A 21408-nucleotide genomic window follows, 5' to 3' on the forward strand; every position below is an offset into this window, starting at 1 on the left:
ATATAAAGCAACAATTACAAATCTTCTCACAAAGAAAAGCCCAACCACAAATTGATTTACTTGTGAATTGTACCAAATACTTTAAAAAGATGTAATACCAACAGTTCACAAACTCTTTCAGAAAATAAAGGAGCGAACACTTCCTAAACTTTGTATGGGGCTATTATTATCTTGATAATAAATCCAGATGAAGACCTCATAGAAGAACACTACTGTGTTCAATATTTCTCACAAACATAGAGGCAAAAATCTTTAATGAATTACTAGCAAACTGAATTTAGCAATATATTAAAAGGACTATAAATGCTAACCAAGTGGGATTTATCTCAGTGATGCAAAGTTGGTTTAATATTTGAAAAGCAATTCATGAAGTACACAATATTAATAGAATAAATGACAAAACTACCAGTAATGCTAACCATGATCATGTCAATAGATGCAGAAAAAGCAGCTGACAAAATACAATGTCCATGCATGATTAAAAACTCTCAACAAAACAGGACAGATGAGAACTACTTCAACTTGATAAACAGCATCTATAAAAACAGCTAACATCATACATAACGGTGAAAAACTGAATGTTTTCTCCCTTACATCAGGAATAATGCAAGGATGTCTGCTTTTACCATTTTTATTCAATATTGTACTAGAGGAACAATAAAAAAAAAAAACAGAAAAACAGATGAAATTAAAGGTACCAGATTGGAAATTAAAAAGTAAAACTAAATCTGCAGTTAACATAATCCTATACATAGGAAATCAAAAGGAATCTACATTAAAACAAATATAATAAATAAGTTATAATAAACTGGAAACAATATAAATGTCTATTAATTGGTGAGTAAATATAATATGGTATATCCATACAATAGAATACTACACAGCAACAAAAGGAATGCTGATATATGCTATGTTAACAAATAACAAAAAATCATGCAAACTAAAAGAAGCCAGATGTAAACTACTACAAATTTTATGATTTCATTTGCATGAAATGTCAAAAAAAGACAAATTTATTGAGGACAGAAAGCAGATTGGTGGTAGGAAAGGTGACTGACTATAAATGGGCTCAAAGGAACATTTTAGGGTGTTGGAAATGTTCTAAAACTGGACTGTAGTGACTTTAAATATCTACTACAAAGTACTGACTTATTTAAATGATTTTTACCTAAGTAAATTATACCTCAAAAAATCTACTCTAAAAAAAATCGAGTTACTGATTTATTTTTCTATAAACACAAATCAAAAAAGAAAGGAAACAGACTTTTAGGATTCTTCTGGGTGACAAAGAAAAATGACCACTTATGTATCTTCTGAAGTTGGACACTTATTGGAATATTATTAATCATGACAACCAGATAGTCTAAAGGCTGTTTACAGATTGAAGGCTACACTCCTCAGAAGATATAATAAACTTTAGAAGTTCAGATGTCTCAAAAAAAGTTTCTTCATAGATAATCTTAAAGGACACTTTATGATTACAAAATAAAAAACTGGATTATAGTATCCTATTAAGCACCATATCATGTGCTTATTAGTGATTCATATAATCTTCTTTGGTGTGGTATCTACGCAAGTATTTTGCCTATTTAAAAAATTAACTTGTCTTGTTGAGTTGTCAGTTATTCATATATTAAAGGAGTATCATTTTTAGTCTTGAGTTTTATCCAAAAAGTTTATTTTAAAAGGCTGCAATTTAGGATTTTGTCTTTTTTAGCCTCTGCATCAATATCTGCGCTGTATGTCCAGAGTTCCTTTTGTTTCTGGAACAGCTAATTGGGATGCCTTATAGTTTCTAAGCCTCAGAGAAGATTTCATTTCCTATAACATTATATAAATCTATGATGGGCTTTTTAGGAAAAATACAAGTTTTACAAATGAATAGGAGTCCTATAACATTCTACTTCAACAATGGAGATCTGGTGGCTGTCCGTATATTAACAAGAGAAGGGTCAAGAGACTCACCAGCAATCAGCCCTGACATCACTGAGACACTGAACCAAAGCCAGCAATTGCCTACCTGCAGGTTCCTTTTTCATCTGAGGGGGGAAAATGTCTTATAATGAGAGCTTGACAGTCCTGTGGTGATGCTGGGATTGTTAAAGAACAAGACTCCAAGCCAGCAACACCTTGGCTTAGCTCCTGGTAACAGAAGTCTGTCACCTCCTGCCTACTTGGTCTCTCACAGTAATCCACAGCAGGGATGCTTTTTTTTTTTTTCTTCTCCTTTTCTTTCAACTTCATTTCATGATTTGGGAAGCTATACTTTGGCTCTTCAAGCAGTAAGCTTAACTCCAGTTCCCTCCTTTTTATTTTTTAATTTTTTTTCAATGGAGGAAACTGCCAGCTGACATTGCTTGTTTTCAAATCTGGAGCCCATGGCTTCCACTCTACTTGGCAGTATGCATTTTCTTATTTTTGATTTACAGAATGTTATTTTGATGCTGAGTCTGCTTTTATTTTTTTGGTTTTATAGTTTTATCATCATTGCTAATGTTTTCAGAGAAAATGAACAGGTGGATTTAATATGCCATTTTGACTGAAAATCCTTTATGCAGGTTTTTATCTCTGGTAAATATAGTTCTGTATTCTTTATTTTGTTTTTACTAAAGCATTAACTATTAACTCATTTCAAATAATGACTAAACCATTAAAGAGTATTTTCATATATTATCATTTATTTAAATTCGTGAACTGTATTTTTAAATTACTTACCAATACTATGAAACTGCCATCGCTGATGAATTCTTTCTGGAAGAAGTTGTAAAATTTTCTAAAAATCAATATGAATAAAACAAAGAAAAGTATGAAAAGCAAGTAAAAAGTCTACATCTTGAACAATGTCAAAAACAAAGAGCTTACTCTAAGCCTTTAAGAGTTTCTTATGTAAAAGATAGTATCACAAAATACAAAATAGTCTTTGAGCTAACCTGATGGTACTGGCATAACTTCAGCACTGGCAGGCACACTGATCAGCATTTGAAAACTCCAGAAAACAACAAGCTATGCTAACAAAGCCTTGGAACAGGAAACTAATGAAATGTATCTTTCATAATGATGTGAAAAGTACGTATATTTCTCCTTAGTGATTAAATACTAACTCTAATATATATTTAAATGCTCATTTACTATTCTCAGAATTTCTGCATTGTGGATACTACTGTAAGTTTTAAATTCTTTCAGATATGAGTATCTGTGACTTTTTTTTTCTCTCTGAGTAGTCCTTTCTCCTATTCTGATAAATCTGAGAGGGGAAATATTTCCCTTTCATGTGAACTCAAAGATACTTACATATTATGATGGCTACAGTTATGAAACAAAATTTAAAAATTCAGGAGCCCTATAGTTAAGCTAATATATACAAGCTTCCACAAATTGGGAATAAACATTTTTTACACATAATACTTCCAAATTTTGTCTTTATTTTCCTTTACATATTGTTGCTAGGTAGATTATCCTAAATCAACAGCTGCCTTATTATGCTACTGAACTACATTCTCAGTACTCATCCACCTGCTAAATGACATTTGTCTGTGTTTGTAATTATTGCTGCTCTTACTATTACTATTATTTAAAAATACCATTAATTGAACGTTCATATGAGCCAAACACTACACTAGACACATTATATAATGGTATCTCATTAATCCTCAAAACCATCCTAAAAGAAGAGTTTATTAATTTCATTTGGCAAATGAGAAAATGGGTTAAGTAATGTGCTTAGGTTAGAAAGCGGAAAAACAGAGATTTCAACTTCAATGTGCCAATTTCAAAAACTTGCACTTTTATACTGTTCTACACAAAAGAATGGTATGCATGTTTTTACACTTCTCTATCTTCTGTTGATACGCTCTTCTTTAGTCCAGCTCATATAAGAGGATGATGAATAAATTATAAAGTTCTTCATAGATGCTGTTCCCACATAAGATGCATAAACTTCTTCACCTTTGTCCTCCTACATTTCCCCCATAGCTAGTCAACAAGTGTATAATTATATTTATTGTGGTGTGGAAAGAGATAAAACTACAGAAAAATAAGAAGTCTGTGAGCTACTCAAAAGCACTCCCAAATTATGACTATTCAATTATACTTTAGATTTAACCCCTTATAAAATGTAAACTTCAATGTTTATCTTTTTTATATGATTAATGGAAAGATGAAAGAAATCATGCGTACTCAACTACATAAAAGAAAACAGAATATAAATCTTATGTCATATTAACATTACATAATGTTGCTTTTTATTCCAGAAAGAGGAAATGATTTTACTTATAATTTCTTGATTTTTTAAAATCATCATTAGTATCCAAAGGTGGAAGTCAGATATTGTCCCCATTATAAATAGAAAGATATCAGTACACAGATTAAATATTTTTCCAAAAGATGAAAACCCTGTATCTAACATCCTTTTTCTGAATGCAATTTAGTTATTCATAAAAAATACAAACATTTCTGTTCAATGAGTAACAAATGATCTAACAGGAAAGTATTTACTTTTTAATAGAGGGAATATCCTAAAAGAGTGTCTATTAACTATTCAACCATCTCAGTTTCATTAATACAGGACAAACATGGATCTCTGAAGGCACCTTGCTTTTCCCGTGGATGCTTTTATTCTTTCTCAAAACACCTGTTTTAATATTCCCCCTGTAAACAGTTCATGCAAACACTTGGGGAGGTAAATATAAGCAAATTCCTCAGAGTTAATGACTAATGAAAATTAACTGCATAACAGGTAACAACACCAATTACTTCTGTCTATTTTTTTGTTTGTTTGTTTTGGGGGGGGAGGGCTTAGGCTTATTTATTTATTTTTTTAGTGGAGGTACTGGGGATTGAACCCAGGACCTTGTGCATACTAGGCATGAACACTACCACTGAGCTATACTCTCCCCCAACTTTCATCTGGAACTTTAAAAAAAAAAAAAACTTCCTTCTTTTTAGCTGTGACTAAATCAGTAACTAAGAGAGATATCAATCAAATTGTTCAAATTCTTCTAAACCATATCAAAATACTCAAGATACAAAATAGTGAATTCTCTTTAACTAGCAATAGATACAATAGTTCAATCTTTAGAAACTGATTTCCATATTCTTTATTATGCCTTTCAAGGCACAAAGTCTAATCCTAGCTTTCTCCAGATCTCTAAAATTCTCAATGAAGATCAGAATACTCCTATTTGATTTGAAACACAGAATGAAAAGCAAGGAGTTATTTTAAAAGCATGTCTGTGTGTCCCTCATTTTTATCAGTGTGCCAAAAACCCCCAGAAATTTTAGCAGACTATTAAATGTTACTATGTTTATTTAGCAATAAAAACTTGTCCCACCTCAATCCAAAGTAACACAGAACAATTTATAAAACATTTAAAACTTTTTTATACAAGTTTTTAATGAAAAGTAGGTAAAACAGAAACTATAAACTCTTTAGGCATATAACAGTTCCATGAATTTATTCTCTCAAGAATGTTTTAGAATTAAAAAAAAAAATTTCCAAGGGGGAGAGTAGCTCAAGTGGTACAGCGGATGCTCAGCATACACAAGGTACTGGGTTCAATCCCCAGCACCTCCCCTAAAAATAAATAAATAAGTAAACCTAATTCCCACCCCCAAAAACTTCTCCATTTGTATAAATCCCCCACTAATTAAAATTTTCATTATTTGCAAACACATTGAATAAGTATCAATTTTGTGGTATCAAATACATAAAAACATCATTCTATCTCTACTTACAAATAATACATGTAAACCTCAAAAAATAATTAAGAATTAAGTCAGGTATATTTTTAGGTTAAAAAATGTGATTCAGTTCTCGGAAAGCATGGCAGATTCACAGTGTTTGTTAATATTCAATATATTTCTTTGTATGTTGCAAAACTTAATTTTGGGAAAAAAAAGTTACATAGGCAAGTACTTACCTCAAAAATAAAAAGTATAGCATCCAATTCCTCCCTCTGAGACTTGTGACCTAAAACATTTTTACACAAAAATATTTTAAACATTATCATTTTGTTCTCACTGTTAATAACCACTTAAAAAGCTTAAAAAATTTCAAGCACTGAAGGTTTTTTTCAGTGATTCTTTAATAAAACGTTTAAAGTATATTCTGTTCAATGTATAGACAATATCGCAGCATTTCTCTCTATTCTTTTTCAACAATTAAATTTAACTTCTACATACTTGTGTCTAAAAACAAATCATAATATATTGTGGAGAATTCTAAATGAACTGTGAGAATGAAAATATGAAAATGACTGCTCAACCCTGACATATGCCTCTAGGGGAGAGCAAAGGGGAGAAAACAGGTAAACCTGACAAGAGAAAAGGCATTCACAAAATAATGAGGATTGTATTACTAACCCATAGTGTGAGAGGGGTGTCTACAAGCTGTGTGACAAAAAGTAAAATAATACTAAGATTCCAATATCCAAGAGCCTATTTTTAACTGAATGTTTATGACAATTACTTGAAACATTAACATAAGCCATGACTGACTTTAATATCTTACCTTTCTGTTTAAGACTAGCTTCAATAGTAACAAAATTCTCAAAGAACACATAATATATATGTGAAAAATGTTGATCAAAAAACTGTTTAAGATCGATGGACTCTGCATTCTCTGAAAAATACATAAAAAAGTTTTTAGTGATTATTACTTACATGTATGTTAAATCATGTTCAGCAATTATTTATTATGGCAAGTTTCCTTCAAAAATGTCAGACCTGCTCCTTAAATTCTACTCTGTTAAAATACTGGAGAAATGTACATATCTTTATCTTTGTTCTCATAACATTAGTTTTTGAAGATTTTAGTTATAATTTTAAAAACTGGTCAAATCAGGTTATCATAAATCTTTGTTTATTAAAAGAAAACAATGTCTCAGAGAGATTTATTCAAAATCATTAACCAAACCAAAAAAGTTCTATTTTCAATTCACAGCTATGCCTCTCCAAACTCTCCCCAAGACATAATTATAAGAGTAATAATATATTATGTCTAAAATACATTTACTTTAGATATCTGACAATAGGCTTTGCAAATAGGCACTTAAAATTACAAAACTCAAACAGAGATACAGAGATAATACTGCTCCACAAAACCTGTCAGTATAGTCCAAGGCACACAAAATTAAACATAACTATGCAGAGCAGAAAGTAAAGTGATAAGGTATAATGGAAGTTTAGAAACACAAAATTACTTTCAAAGCTCAGTGAGGAATGAAAGTGGGAAAAGGAGAGAAGACTGAGAACACACTATTTCAACAGACCTTTATGGACAGGAAGGACTTTGGACATGAAATGGTGAGGTTGAATGATAATGACATTCTCGGAATAAAAAAGACACAAAATGAGGAAAGCATGATAGGATGCAGAAAAATAATTCAATTCAGCTAGTGCTTAGAGCATTTTGATAAAAATAAGATGAAAAAAGTAGCCTTGACATGTGGTAAAATGTCATAAATGCAAACTAGGGGAAATGGGATTTATTATTTAAAGCAAGATATCTATGTAGGTATATGTGTACTTATGCATTTTGTTTGGTTTATTTTCGGGGGAATGAGAAAGTTGAAAAACTAAAAGGGGGGGAATTCAGAACTTTTACTTTATATACTTCCTACATTTCAAATTTGTTTATAAGAAGCATGACTCTTTCATAATAAACAAGAAATTTATGAACAAATTTGTTTATAAAAAGCATATCTCTTTCATAATAAACAACAAATTTGAAAAAGGCAACTGGAAAAAAACCAAAGATTTTTTAAACCTGGGAGTAAAATGAAGAATAAACTACTAATTGTTAATGAACTCAACGTAAAAGTAAGCATCAATTAACTTTCTGGAATACTCTAAGCCTGAATGCAAGGCTTCAGAATAAAGTTAAATAGTAACAACATAGATACTACTTTAAACTCTCTTTGGTGTATTATATCTTACCCTATGAATATTCAAAATAATTCTTTAAAGACATCTCATCTATGGAATTTTCTAAGACTGTTTCTCTACTGTTTTGACCTTCCAAATAAAAGGGTCGGGTGCCCGCTCCTCTCTATTCCCTTGGGTTCTTGAAGCATTTCTCTCTTATTGGAAATAACTATGTTTCAAATGTTTCCTTGTCTTTTTTCCAGAATTAGTCTATAGTTTCTTTAGGATAGAAAGTGAGTCTACCTTAGTATTCCCCAAACCTAAGCAGAGCGCTGAGCACATATGTACTCAAATGTGCCTTATTATAGATAAAACAAATAATTTTAATTTTACTATATTCAACTTGTAGCTTGGAAATTTTTATCTTGGAAAAAAACTGCATAACAAAATAGTATTGCTTCATCTTGACTAGAATTAGAGCACCTAGATTCTACTCCTCCCTGTAACACTATCTGTGTGACTCTTTCACAGAGCTAGAAAAAAATAATAATGGCGAACACAATGTTTCCTAAATTTTAGTCACTCTTCTAAGTCTTTTATAGAAATTAGTTCCTTTAGTCCTCAAAGCAACACTATGAAATGAATACAATTATTATCCCTACTCTATAGGTGAGGAAATAGGCACAGAGAGTTTAAGTAATAGTAAGAAACAGTCAGGGATTTAAACCCCACAGCCTAGATTTAGTGCCCATGATCTGAACCTCTATGTTATTCAGCCTCCAGTGTAATGTATGTACAAGAAAAATAGGAACAGAATCTAGTAGTTTATCTGTTACCTGCCCGTAAGAAGATAAGAATAATAGTCACTGAATACTAGTTAAACATATTTTAGAGACTACCAAAATAAAGACACATACACTGAGATAAACAGAAATACTCTATTTTATCCACAGATTAGTTTGAAGTAACAAAGAACTACGAAATTAGAATGAAACAGCCTGCTATAATTACCTGTCACTTTACTGAAATTAATGTTTCAAACATAACTAATGTCCCAGGGGAAAGGAGAAAGGAGAACAATAACAAAGCAAAACAAAAAATCAAAAAACAAAACAAAAACAAACATGAATCAACTCAAGATTTTGCAACATAATTTAGAAGCCAAGACAGTCTCTCTCAATTTCCTTCCCATACAGCATGTTAGACAAAGCCTGGAAACTACATACTTACTAATAAAAAAAAAAAATACTTCTAATAATAAAATGCATACTTGCTAATAAAGAATCAAAGTTAAGTAAATTTGTTTTTACTCTATATCTATTTTAATGAACTAGTTAGCAAATAAAAACTCTCTTAAAAATATTTTTGTTCACCAATTCACAAAATTTACATGGTGGGGGAAAGTAAGGAAAGAAACACAAAAAAGATGGCTACCACAGAATAAAGTTTCACTTATTTAAAAACAATCCTCTATATAAGACAATAACAGAAGAAAGGAAAATTTAAAAAAAAGGAAATTCAGGGAGGGAAGGTATATAGCTCAGTGGTAGAGAGTGCCTAGCATGCATGAGGTCCTGGGTTCGGTCCCCAGTATCTCTATTAACGATTAAGAAATTTTAAAAATTTACTTATTTCCCCACTAAAATAAAATAAAAATAAATAAATAAAAAAGGAAATTCGGAAATAAAGATTATGGAACAACTTCTACCAATATTATACCCTGACACCTTCCCCAAAAAAATCCCCATTCTGTTTTTTCTTTTTCTGAATGCCTCCATAACTTTTAGTCAACATGGCTCCTAACTAGGTCACATTAGCTAGTACAATCAGCCCTCAGTTTCAGCAGGTAGTGGTTCCAGGAACCCGTCAGATACCAAAATCTGAGGATGCTCCAGTGCCTTATATAAAATGATACAGTACTTGCATAAAACCCATGTACATCTTTCCATACACTTTAAATCACCTTTAGATTACTTACAATAGCCAATAAATGTAAATAGTTGCCTGTGTGCCGCAAACTCAAGTTTTGCTTTCAGTAACTTTTTGGAATTTTTTACCAAATATTTTTGATCAAAGGTAGGTTGAATCTGAGGCCCATCTCAAAACGGAGGGCCAACTGTACTATATTGTCTTAAAGATACTGGATGTTCTTTGGGAGCAGAAGGCATGCCTTAGCTTCTTTTATCTCTCAAATTCTTTCAAAATTTTAATCTGGGGAAGTGTTTTGCATAGTGCTAAACTGATGGTTGACACTTAAAAAAGTGTAAGAGTTCAAAACTTTCCCCCATTTTCAGAAATACTTCTGTTTGATTTGCAATGTTTGTGAATTAGTATTTCCTTAAAAAAATTAAATAGACATTTCAACCACAAATTAAGACTGAAGTTTCTGAAATTTTTAAAAACTGACTCAGGGTTAGGAATGCTTCGAAGACCTTTGGGAATACTAACTTTAAGTAGCAAAATAGTTCAGACTTCATTTAGTTTCCACAAATAAAGTTTCAGATGTCTCCTTAGGATCTTTCTATGAATAAGCTTTAAGAACCTAACTGCAATGTATTTATTTCCTACTATGTATTTCAAAGACATTCAAGCTGTACAACAAATACATAGTTAAAAATTATAAAATTCAGAAGCCAGTTTTCCTGACCTTAAATTTCAGATACATGTATTAAATATTTCCTTATAAAGGTTATCACACAACTCAAGCTGGAAGACCAAAAATTTAACAAATGTTACAGTTATCATTATTCTTCTTCCTCATCCACTAAAACAAAAATCAAAATTTAGAACTTTTTCTCAAATGACTGCATTTATAATACACTAATCTGTGTAGTGTAACACAAGTAATTTGCTTCTAATAATAAGTACAAAACAATGCAAATTATTGCCTTAGAACAACCAATAATAATAAGGACAGAGCCAACAATATGTTGAATTGTTGTAACACAAAATACGTTCTTATTGCAAACACACAGAAATGTAGAATAAAAATAAATAATACAAGCTCAAAAAGGGTGAGGGAGGAGTGGAAGTGAAGAAATGAGAGTAAGAAGGAAAGGAGGAAGTGGGATGGATAAAGAGGGGCCATGAGGGAAAGGAGGATGGTGAGAAAGTGGGATGGAGAAAGGCAAGGAAGGGTTGAAAGGTAAATATGGAAGAAGGGGAATGGGAAGGAAGTAAGGATGAGGGGAAGGGAGACTGGGTAAGGGGAAAGAAACACAGATACGTAGTACAAAATATAAGCAATATGGAGTCAAGCACAAATAAGGAAGAAAGCAAACGAGAAAAGCAGGAGGAAAAGAGAAAGGTGAAAGAAGAACAAGGAAAGAAGGAATAAAACCACACAAACAGGCTGAAAAATTATAAATAATGCATCATCAGGTTCTAAAAAGAAGAAAGATATCTGAGAACGTAGGACAAATGGAGAAAAGGGAGGAAGAGAAGAAAGGACAAAGGGAAGAAACTGAGGAATAGCAAGTTGGAAAATAGACTAATGCTATTACTCAGAATGTAACACAGGAGAATAAGATGGAAAATATAAAGAGGAGGGTAAGAGATTACCTGAGAAGTTCCAAGAACAAAGACAAAATGTAAGCAATATTCAAAGAAATAATGTCTGAGATCTAAAATTGGTGAAATACATAAATAAATCTTTAGACTGAAAAGGCACATTGAGTCCCAAGCACATGAACATAAATCCACACATGGACACATTCTAATCTCAAAAAACAAAACAGAAATATTAAAACCAAGAAAAGTTACCTATACATAAGACTATCAAAATTAACAACAGACTTCTCATTGGCCCAAAAGAGGCAGGAAGACAATGCAATTTTATACTGAAAGAACTAAGGGAGAATAACAGTCAATCTAAAATTCTATTTCAGCTGAACTACTCAATAACATGAACTTGAAAATAAAGAAAAGGCATTTTCTAACATTCTTAGAGCTTAACACTCAAAAATTCTTACTCAAGGAACTACAAAAAGATTTCTGAAAGAAGAGAAATAAACTCACATGGGAGAGTGAAAAGAAAGAAGCAAAGATGAGCTAAGAACTGGAAAATACATGGGTAAATCTCAATGAGCACTGACAAACTAAAAAGAAACAAAAGTACTAATGCAAAAGGTTACTAACAAGGAGGAAGTAAAATAATGGACAATAAATGTCAAAGATGAAACAAATGCTGGAGAGAGTATTTTAAGACACTATTTTGTTAAGAGGATGGTAGAAATAGTGATAAACTCTAGACTTTAATATTAGTATGATTTTGAAATTTTGTGAGTTACCACTAAGAGAGTAACAATGAAATGTATAACTTCTAATCATTAAAAGGAAAAAAGAATATAGAAAAGCTTATAAGTCTAACAGAAATGAGTAAAAGAAAAGCACCTCAGTTCCATACCTGGATTGGCTGTTTGTAATGGTTACCAAAAAAACAAACAAAAATCCCAAAAAACAAAAAACAAAAAGAAAAAAAAAGAATGAAAGAAAAGCACCTCAAAAAGATGAATAAAGTGATAGAAATAAATATAAATATACAAGTAATTACAAAAAGGTTAATGGATAAGTGCTTCAGTTAAGAGACAGCTGTAATCAAACTGGATTTAAAAACACACAGAAAAATCAAGCTACAAAGTGTTTAGTAAGAAAAATACTTTTAGCCCCAATGATTGAAGGAATGAAGTAAAATATATCACTTAAACGCTAACCAAAAATACCAACATTAATCCCTCAATAAGAGGCAAAAAGTAAACATTAAGGTAAGAATTACTACAATTAAAAAGGGTTAATGTATTTTGACAACAGGTTCTATTTATCAAGAAGCTTTAATTTCAGTTTTGCATGAAGAGTTTCAAAATATAAAAAGTAAAAACTGACATATTTCTAAGGAAAAACAAACACTAATAGTGTAGTAGATTTTTTAACACATCTGTCTCATACCTAACAGAGGTAAGACTAGTAAGTGTACACAATATTTCAATAACACAATTAACATTCTATCCATAAAACTCTTAAGTTCAACAGAGAATAAATCTTCTTTTCATGCAAAATAAGATACTTACACAAAAACTGAACTAGTAAAGACACAAACTAAAGAGAAAAAGTACCAAGAATAACTTAGCACATATCATTGCTCTATGACCAAAACAAAATAAAATTAACATTTAATAACTAAAGCTATCCAACCCTCATATAAAACGAGGAGAATGCTGGAAAGGAGTAGAGGTAACAGTCCCAAATATTCACAGGGGCCAGGAAGAGTGCCTAATTTCAGCAGCCGTTAGAAAACCTCATAATTCACATAGCAATTAGCCCTAGAATGAACACTACCCCAGAGCACCTAACATCTTAAAAGAAAGATGAAAAAGGATCAAACCGTTTCCAAACAAACTTGAACAGAGCTCAAGAAAACGTATAGGTATACAAAATATCCAGGATCAAATAAGGTAAAATTCACAGTCTGGTATATAATTGAAGATTACCAGGCATGCAAAGAAGCAGGAAAACCTAATTCATAATGAAGAGAATAATCATTAAATCAGATTTAAACTAGATTTTAGCAAGATGTTAGAATGAGTAGAAAACGGCATCAAATTAATTATTCTAAATGTATTCTGTATATCCAAAAAGTTGACGAAACATTATAAAAAGAAAGACTCAAACTGAACTTCTATGTATAGATAAAAACTACAAAGTATAAAGTACTAGATGAATTTAACAGCAGATTGATGTTGAAGAAGAAAAGATAACTGAACTTGAAGGCAAAGTAACAGAAACTATCCAAAAGAAACAGGGAAAAAAATAATCAAAAAAACTGAAAAGTACAGAAGTGAACAGTGAGATGATTTTAGGCAGCCCAACATAAGAGTAATCAAAACACCCAAGGAGGAGGGGCAGAAAAATATTTATAGTAGTAATGGCCAAAATTTTCAAACTTGATGGAAATCACAAATGCATCTATGAATGAAGCTCGAGAAACCCCAAGAACAAGAAACACAAAGAAAAATTCACCAAGGCACATTATAATTAAATTCCTCAAAACCAGTGAGAAATCTTAAAAGTAGCCAAAAGAAAAAAAAAAAGACGTTACATAACTAAAATAAAAATGACATCAAATTTTTCATCAAAAAACAATGTCAATATATATCCAGAAGGAACCCTACTTCAGGATGACAACTGCACCCCAATGTTCACAGCAGAACTATTTACAATAGCCAAGACATGGAAACACCCTAAATGTCCATCGACAGATGACTAGATAAAGAAGATGTGGTATATTTATACAGTGGAATACTACTCAGCCATAAAAACCAACAACATAACACCATTTGCAGCAACATGGATGCTCCTAGAGAATGTTATTCTAAGTGAAGTAAGCCAGAAAGAAAAAGAAAAATACCATATGAGATCACTCGTATGTGGAATCTAAAAAAAAAATTTTTAAAAAGCATAAATACAAAACAGAAATAGACTCACAGACATAGAATATAAACTTGCGGCTGCTAAGGGGGTGGGGGGTGGGAAGAGATAGACTGGGATTTCAAAACTGTAGAATAGATAAACAAGATTATACTATATAGAATATATATACAGATCTTATGGTAGCTCACAGAGAAAAAAATATGACAATGAATATATATATGTTCATGTATAACTGAAAAATTGTGCTCTACACTGGAATTTGACACAACATTGTAAAATGATTATAAATCTATAAAAAATGTTAAAAAAATGCCAATAAAAAGACAGTGCAACAATATTTTTAAAGCACTGAAAGAAAAAACTGGCAAGCTGGAATTCTACAACCATAAAAACAGCCTTCAAAAACAAAGGCAAAATAGATATTTTCAGACATCTAAAAGCTGAAAGAATTCATCACCAGCAAACCCACACACTACTAGAAATGATAAAGCCCTTCAGACAAAATGGAATTGTATCAGACAGAAATACAAATTGGAATGAGGAGCACTGAAAATGGTGACAACAGGGTAAATGCGTAAGTTTTCTTCCTACTATTTCAAACTTTTCCAAAGATAACTGTTTAAACAAAAATAATAATAATGCATTGTAGGGCTTGTAACATATGTAAAAAAAAGTGCATAAAGACAAAAGCATACAGGTTAGGAGGGGGGAAAATGCAAGTACATCACTACAATATTCTCATACGAGTAGTAGTATAACCATAATTGAAGGCAGACTTTGATATGTTAAAAATGTATCTGTATATGTACTATAAACCTTAAAGCAACTACTAAAATAAAACATAAAAGTATTGGCAGCAGCACTATATACAATAGCCAAGACACAGACCTAAATGTCCATCAACAGATGAATGGATAAAGAAGTTGTGGTATATTTATATACATTTATATACAATGGAATACTGCTCAGCAATAAAAAAGAATAAAATAATGTCATTTGCAGCAACATGGATGGACGTGGAGACAGTCATTCTAAGTGAGGTAAGCCAGAAAAAGAAAGAAAAATACCATATGATATTACTCATATGTAGAATCTACAAAAAAAAAAAAAAAAGAAAGAATAAGGAGGACACTAATAAACTCATCTACAAAAGAAACAGACTCACGGACATAGTAAGCAATCTTATGGTTACTAGGGAAAGGAGGGTGGGAAGTGCTAAGTTTGGAAGTTTGAGATTTGCAAATGGTAATCACTATATATTAAAAACAGATAAAAACAAATGACTTCTGTATAGTATAAGGAACTATATTCAATATCTTGTATTAACCTTTAATGAAAAAGAATATGAAAACAAATATATGTATGTATACGCATGACTGTGATCTTATGGTGTATACCAGAAATTGACACATTGTAACTGACTATACTTCAACATAAATAAATTCTAATAAATAAATTGGTAATAAGCAAAAAAGAGAGAAAATTACAAATACCTGATTAATCCAAAAGGCGGCAAAAAGCGAAACAATGATCAAAGAGGATAAACAGAAGACAAAGAGTAGATGATAGATTCTAGACCAGAAACCACATTAAATTAAAATGATACCTCAAAAATGGCAGACTGTCAAACGGATAAAAAAGCAAAACTCAAATGTGCTCACACAAGAAATAAACAGTACACTTAGACTGTATGCAGTTTACTGTATGTTAGTTATATCTCAATAACCCCCTCCAAAAAAACCTAACTGATTATTTAATATATATTCAAGATTATTTCTATTCATTTTCATTCCACTGTGTTTTCTGAAGTGGAGGGGGGGGAATGGAACGCCAAAAATGGAGTTACTGGTATCATTCCAGGAAATGCATTAATCTGCAGAATACTTTCTTAACACTTAAACCTATGCCCATCTGTATCCACAGAAGCTTTTGCACAAGCGAATGTATTTTTTTTAAAAAAATTAAAATCTCTGATTTAAAACACTTACAATACATTTATGAAAGAATTTAAAACAATCAAAGAAAACCAAAAAATAACCATGCTTTAATGAATATAGTCTAGTGTCCCAAAACTAGTAAGTCATTTCAACTAGAAAAAATAACTCATAGAAAAGAACTATTAAAACTGGTTTTTATTTTTATACAATCAACTAGTATTAACATAAATTAAAATGGCAAACTCATCCTGTATTTAATGAGGTAGAAGCAGGCAAGTTAATCTTCCCATTGATAATTGTCCTGACTGTTTTATCAAAATGAAATGTAGAGAGCTTTCTCCTAGATAAACACTTAAGATTTATTTTTTTTATCTTTCAGGTATTTATTACACATTAGTCATTCACTATGAAAAGCAAGCAGATACAAATCATCCTCTAAAAACCTGCTAACATTTCAAAGCAAGCAAAATAGTTTCTCTCTTGATCATACTGATGTTTCAAAATAACTGCAGAAACGCTTCTAAGATATGATTACAGTTATAACTGACAAGATAATATAGAAGTAAAAAAGCAGAACCAAAAAGCACTAAAGGAAGCATAATAAGTGATCATGATCTCAAAGTAATTATTTCTAGGCCTTTTAATTCTAAACTTCAAATCTATAAACACAAATTAAAAAAAAATTATTCTCCTGCCTTCAAAGGATTCCACATAGGCATAGAGGAAATGGGGAGACACAGTCTAAAAGAGGTTCTAATAAACAAAGATACAATGTCTAATTTAAAAGCAAAGTCAATTCTGTTTTATCAAACATTACACTACAAGCTAACCATGGGGACATAAAGATAAGGCAAAGGCAAACAGCTATAATCACTCATGCTTACTTAATGGTTTACATTTGCATATAGCACTTTTACAATTACACATACATGATCTTACTCATTCTCCACAAATATGTTTCTGAAATAGGTATATCACCTCCATTTTACAAGGAAATTAAGCCTGGGAGAAGTTAGGTAACTAGCCCAGATCACACAAAGCTATCAAATAGCTCCCTATCAGTTCTTCTGAGTCCCTCAATCAACACCACCAAATTAGCCACACTTCATAGGGTGGGCCAGAGCATATAATAACCTATGGCAATTTTTCATCAAATTCATTCTGCTTCTGCACAGCAAAGGAAACCATAAGTAAAACAAAAAGACAACCTACAGAATGGGAGAAAATTTTTGCAAATGAAACCAACAAAGGCTTGATCTTCAGAATATATAAGCAGCTCATACAACTTAATAAGAAAAAAACCAAACAACCCAATCCAAAAATGGGCAAAAGACCTAAACAAGCAATTCTCCAAGGAAGACATATAAATGATCAATAGGCACATGAAAAAATGCTCAATATCACTCATTATCAGAGAAATGCAAATCAAAACTACAATGAGGTTATCACCTCACACCAGTCAAAACATCCATCATTCAAAAATCCACAAATGACAAATGCTGGAGAGGCTGTGGGGAAAAGGGAACCCTCCTACACTGCTGGTGGGAATGCAATTTGGTGCAGACACTGTGGAAAACAGTATGGAGATTCCTCAAAAGACTAGGAATAGACTTACCATATGACCCAGGAATCCCGCTCCTGGGCATATATCCAGAAGGAACCCTATTTCAAAAAGACACCTGCACCCCAACGTTCATAGTAGCACTACTTACAACAGCCAAGACATGGAAACAGCCTAAATGTCCATCAACAGATGACTGGATAAAGAAAAGGTGGTATATTTATACAATGGAATACTATTCAGCCATAAAAACCAACAACACAATGCCATTTGCAGCAACATGGATGCTCCTGGAGAATGTCATTCTAAGTGAAGTAAGCCAGAAAGAGAAAGAAAAATGCCACATGAGATCACTCATGTGGAATCTAAAAAAAAAACAAACCATAAATACAAAACAGAAACAGACTCACAGACATAGAATACAAACTTGTGGTTGCCAAGGGGGCAGGGGGTGGAAAGGGACAGACTGGGATTTCAAAACGTAGAATAGATAAACAAGATTATACTGTATAGCACAGGGAAATATATACAAGATCTTATGGTAGCTCACAGTGAAAAAAAGTGACAATGAATATATATATGTTCATGTATAACTGAAAAATTGTGCTCTACACTGGAATTTGACACAACATTGTAAAGTGACTATAACTCAATAAAAAAATGTTAAAAATAGGCATTAGATAGATAAAATCCTTAAGATCCAAAATAGACAACTGATACTCCATAAACCACAGTGCCAGAGAGGTATGAGCAAGATGAAGAAGCAGAGAAACCTTTCCCAATTAAAAGAACAAGAGGAATCCCCTGAAAGAAAGATCAATGAAATAGACATCAATAGCCTACTAGATCAAGATTTCAAAAAAGGAGTCATCAAATTGCTGAAGGAATTAAAAGAGATAGTGCTTAGAGAGATAAAATATGTCAAAAATAAAATTGAAGCTATAAAGAAGAGCCAAGTAGAATGGGTAAACTCATTGACAGAGATGAGGAATGATCTAATAGCTGTGCAAAGCCGACTAGTTAATGCAGAGGAACGAATTAGTGATCTAGAAGACAGGGCAACAGAAAGCACCCATTCAGAAGAACTACAAGATAAGCAAATAAAAAATAATGATAATAGCATAAGGGACCTATGGGATAATATAAAGCGTCCCAATCTTCGCATAATAGGGGTCCCAGAAGGGGAAGAAGGATCAAAGGGGATTGAAAAGGTTTGTGAAGAAATCATGACTGAAAACTTCCCAAACTTAAAGAAGGAATCAGATATCCAAGTACAGGAAGCACAGAGGGTCCCAAACAGGAAGAATCCAAATAGACCCACACCAAGACATATCATAATCAAGATGGCCAGAGTCAAGGATAAAGAAATGATTCTAAAGGCAGCAAGAGAAAAGCAAAGAGTGAATTACAAGGGAACCCCCATAAGGCTCTCAGCTGATTTCTCTACACAAACACTACAGGCCAGAAGGGAGTGGCAAGATATATTCAAAGCCCTGAATGAAAAAAAGATGCAGCCTAGGATACTTTATCCAGCAAGGCTATCCTTTAGAATAGAAGGAGAAATAAAGAGTTTCACAGACAAAAAAAAGCTGCAGGAGTTTGGCAACACTAAACCCATGCTAAAAGAAATATTGAAAGGGCTATTCTAAATAGAAAAGCAGCAGGATGCTACAGAAATGAGAAACTCACAACTGGAAAGGTGATAACTCATGAATTACAAATAAAGAAAACACGAAATTATAAAAGAAGACATACAAATCACTGAGAGTGGGAGAGTGAGGCAGGGAAATATAGAATTTTTTTTCTTTCTTTTTTAAATTTTTTTAACAGTAGGATGGGTTTGAGATCATGTTATTATCAGTTTAATAAAAACAGGTATAGGTTAATAGATTTACAAAAAAGGGTAACCACAAGTCAAAAATTTACAAGGGAATCACAAAAATTAAATAAAATCCATGATAATACAAAGGAAAATTACCAAACCACAAAAGGAAGAAGAAAGGAACAAAGAGGATATACCAATTCAACTGCAAAGATAAGTTCAAAATGGCAATAAACACACATCTATCATTAATTACTGTAAATGTTAATGGACTAAATGCTCCAGTCAAAAGACATAGGGTGGCAGACTGGATAATAAAACAAGAACCTTCAATATGCTGCATACAAGAGACCCACTTTAGGGAGAAGGACACATACAGATTGAGAGTGAAAGGATGGAAAAGGATATTCCATGCAAATGGAAAAGCCAAAAAAGCAGGTGTTGCAGTACTGATTTCAGACAAAATAGACTTTAAAACAAAGGCCATAAAGAAAGATAAAGAGGGACATTTTATAATGATTAAAGGAGTGATACAAGATGAAGACATTATACTCGTTAATATATATGCACCCAATATAGGAGCACCTAAGTACATACAAGAATTACTAACAGAGATAAAGGGCGATATTGATGGGAATACAATCATAGTTGGAGATTTTAACACTGCATTAACATCACCAGACAGATCTTCCAGACAGAAAATAAACAAGGCAACAGAGAAATTAAATACTAAAATAGAAAAACTAGATTTGGTGGATATTTTCAGAGCATTACACCCCCCAAAAATAGAATATACATTCTTTTCAAGTGCATATGGAACATTTTCCAGGATCGATCATGTATTTGGACACAAAAGAAACCTCAACAATTTTAAGAAGATAGAAATTATCTCAAGCATCTTTACTGACCACAATGCCATGAAACTGGAAATCAACAACAGAGAAACAAAGGAGAAAAAAAGAAAAGCATGGAGATTAAACAATATGTTATTGAAAAAACAATGGATCAATGAGGAAATCAAAGCTGAAATTAAAAAATACCTTGAGACAAAAAATGTTAAAAAAATTCATTCTGAAGCAATGATATTTTTAAAGAATTATTTGAAAGCTACAGTCTTACAGAGGCTGAGGCAGATAGTTTAAAGTTTTAGGACTGGTAGACAATGAAAATTACCAAGAATTCAGAGAATTTAGTCCAGTTGTATGCACACTACCCTCAAGTATCTTTTTACATTAGCAGATTGTCTTCTATTTATTTCATCACAACACCTAAGATTTCACTAAATTCATTAGTGATACCAACTATTCCAACATACAGTGTAAGGAGTTTAGTACCACTCAAATATTAGTATAAATTGGTACCAATTGCTTTCCTCGTAACAAATAATAAAGGAGTAAAGGAATTCTGATAACAGTGTGAAGATATGGAGAAAAGAAGAAATATTTCCTGAGCATTCACTGTTTTCTAAGACTGAGCTAGAGATTTTCCTTTCAGTTTCATTAATTCTCTTAGAAACTTTAAAAGACAGGTCCTATCAGCTTCATTTTACCTCTTCACTTAGCTTATTAGGAAATTAAAAATAAACTGAAAACTAAGTTTCAAAGAAACAAAGTTACTAGCTGCAACAGCAATTAATAGAATGAAGCTGGTCTAAGAATAAGGTATGCCTTATTCTATGCTACTTCCCAAGACAGGCAAGTTGTTGTGATATTAAAGTTTACGGCTGAACCAGGACTCTGCTGAAGAAGATACAGAAAAATTATTATGAAAATATTAGCAACAACGACCTATTAAAAATT

The 21408-nt window shown here is 32.0% G+C and overlaps 1 protein-coding gene across 5 annotated transcripts in view; it reads right to left on the minus strand.

Annotated features, from left to right (window-relative positions):
• Positions 1-21408, minus strand: part of RALGAPA1 (Ral GTPase activating protein catalytic subunit alpha 1) — a 212859-nt gene that overhangs the window by 166927 nt on the left and 24524 nt on the right. For all 5 annotated transcript variants that reach the window (XM_072962928.1, XM_031678941.2, XM_006212752.4 and 2 more), the window contains exons 2-4: positions 6509-6619; positions 5919-5968; positions 2716-2773 (exon numbers count right to left, since the gene is read on the minus strand). In XM_072962928.1, coding sequence (XP_072819029.1) covers positions 2716-2773; positions 5919-5968; positions 6509-6619 — 219 coding nt within the window. The remainder of the gene's footprint in view (positions 1-2715; positions 2774-5918; positions 5969-6508; positions 6620-21408) is intronic.

This window comes from Vicugna pacos, chromosome 6 (assembly GCF_048564905.1).
Source record: "Vicugna pacos chromosome 6, VicPac4, whole genome shotgun sequence".
In the NCBI taxonomy this organism is placed as follows: domain Eukaryota; kingdom Metazoa; phylum Chordata; class Mammalia; order Artiodactyla; family Camelidae; genus Vicugna; species Vicugna pacos.